The sequence below is a fragment of the Pygoscelis adeliae genome, unplaced genomic scaffold, assembly GCF_000699105.1.
Source record: "Pygoscelis adeliae isolate BGI_AS28 unplaced genomic scaffold, ASM69910v1 Scaffold327, whole genome shotgun sequence".
Classification (NCBI taxonomy): Eukaryota; Metazoa; Chordata; class Aves; order Sphenisciformes; family Spheniscidae; genus Pygoscelis; species Pygoscelis adeliae.
The window spans coordinates 1961157-1962458 of record NW_008825300.1 but is presented as its reverse complement, the minus strand read 5'-3'; the positions used below and the strand labels follow the sequence as shown (position 1 = coordinate 1962458).

The 1302-nt window shown below is 46.4% G+C and overlaps 1 protein-coding gene across 1 annotated transcript in view; it reads right to left on the bottom strand.

Annotated features, from left to right (window-relative positions):
- Positions 1-482: 482 nt before the first annotated feature.
- FOXG1 (forkhead box G1) overlaps positions 483-1302 on the bottom strand; it is a 6325-nt gene continuing 5505 nt past the window's right edge. The window contains exon 4 of the mRNA XM_009329988.1: positions 483-1296. Within this exon, the coding sequence (XP_009328263.1) occupies positions 550-1296 (747 nt within the window). The 3' untranslated portion in view covers positions 483-549. The remainder of the gene's footprint in view (positions 1297-1302) is intronic.

Genomic DNA, 1302 nt, shown 5'->3' with positions numbered 1-1302 from the left:
CAAACAAACAAAAAAAAAAAGGAACCCAAAAAAAGCAGTTCAGTAAAGAAAATAATAAATGGCCAAAATGTAGTTCTTGGGCATCTTTCAGCATTAACTCTGCTTAAATACAAATTACGTTTTAGGTTTTTTATAGTTTTCATAAATTTAGTGGTGGTTTTTTTTTTTCTTTCGAGGTCTGCACCCACCGACATATCCACGATAACTTATAATACTGCAAACATGGAGAATCTGGCGGCTTTTAGTGATAGACTTATCGTATTTGAATAAAAAATTGCAAAAGCAGTCACTATTTAGATACACATTCTACTATAATTTTGTCTTCCAAACTTCATAGTCTACAATGTAATCTCCCCACATTGCACCTTGCTGACACTCCTCACCTTGGTGGAATAATAAACAACCCTAAAGACTGAACAAACGTACAGAAAATGGGGGAACTTAATAAAAAATACCTGGACTTTTTTGTTTTGCTTTTTTTTTCTTTTAATTATCATTTACAATGCAAATGTGTGTAAAATGTTCACTTACAGTCTGATCCCATGGATGTTAATGTATTAAAGGGTTTGAAGAAGACCCCTGATTTTGATGTGTGAAATAATCAGAAAGTCCTCCGGAAAGTCCCGTTGTAAAACTTGGCAAAGAAGGTCTTAAGGACTCACAGGGGAGAGTGGAGGGCGCCTGTGGCGACGTGGAGGAGGAGGCTGCCCTGGCCGTCATTGAAGTGCTGCTTTGAGAAGTCATTGAAGGGTGAGGAACATGGGGGAAAAAGTAACTCGTCTGTCCTGCTAGGAGGTTTACAGAGCAGGGGTTTAGGGAATAGGTGCCGGAGCAGGGAACTGACAAGCCACACGGCACTGAGGCGGCCAGAGCTGCTGCTGTGAGGTGATGAGTGGCATAAGGTATCTCTCCATTGACTAGTCTATCAACACTTAACCCATTAGACGTGGAAAAGGAGTGGTTGTTTCCCAAGGAGTTTTGAGTCAACACTGAGCTGTAGGGCATGGGGTGGCTGGGGTAGGCGGACGTGGTCCCATTGTAACTCAAAGTGCTGCTGGCCCGGGGGTGGTGCAGGGAGAGGAAGGGGGACATAGGCCAGTACAAGGATCCTGCCCTATCCATGAATGTCAGTCCGGTGGAGGTGAGCCGGGCGCCCCGCTTGAAGGCCAGCTTGGCCCGCGAGGTGGTGGAGCGCCGGCGGAGCTTGCCGGTGGTGCCCCCGATGAAGACGTCGTCGCTGGAGGGGTCCAGCATCCAGTAGTTCCCTTTGCCCGGGTCGTCGTAGTGGCGGGGCACCTTGAC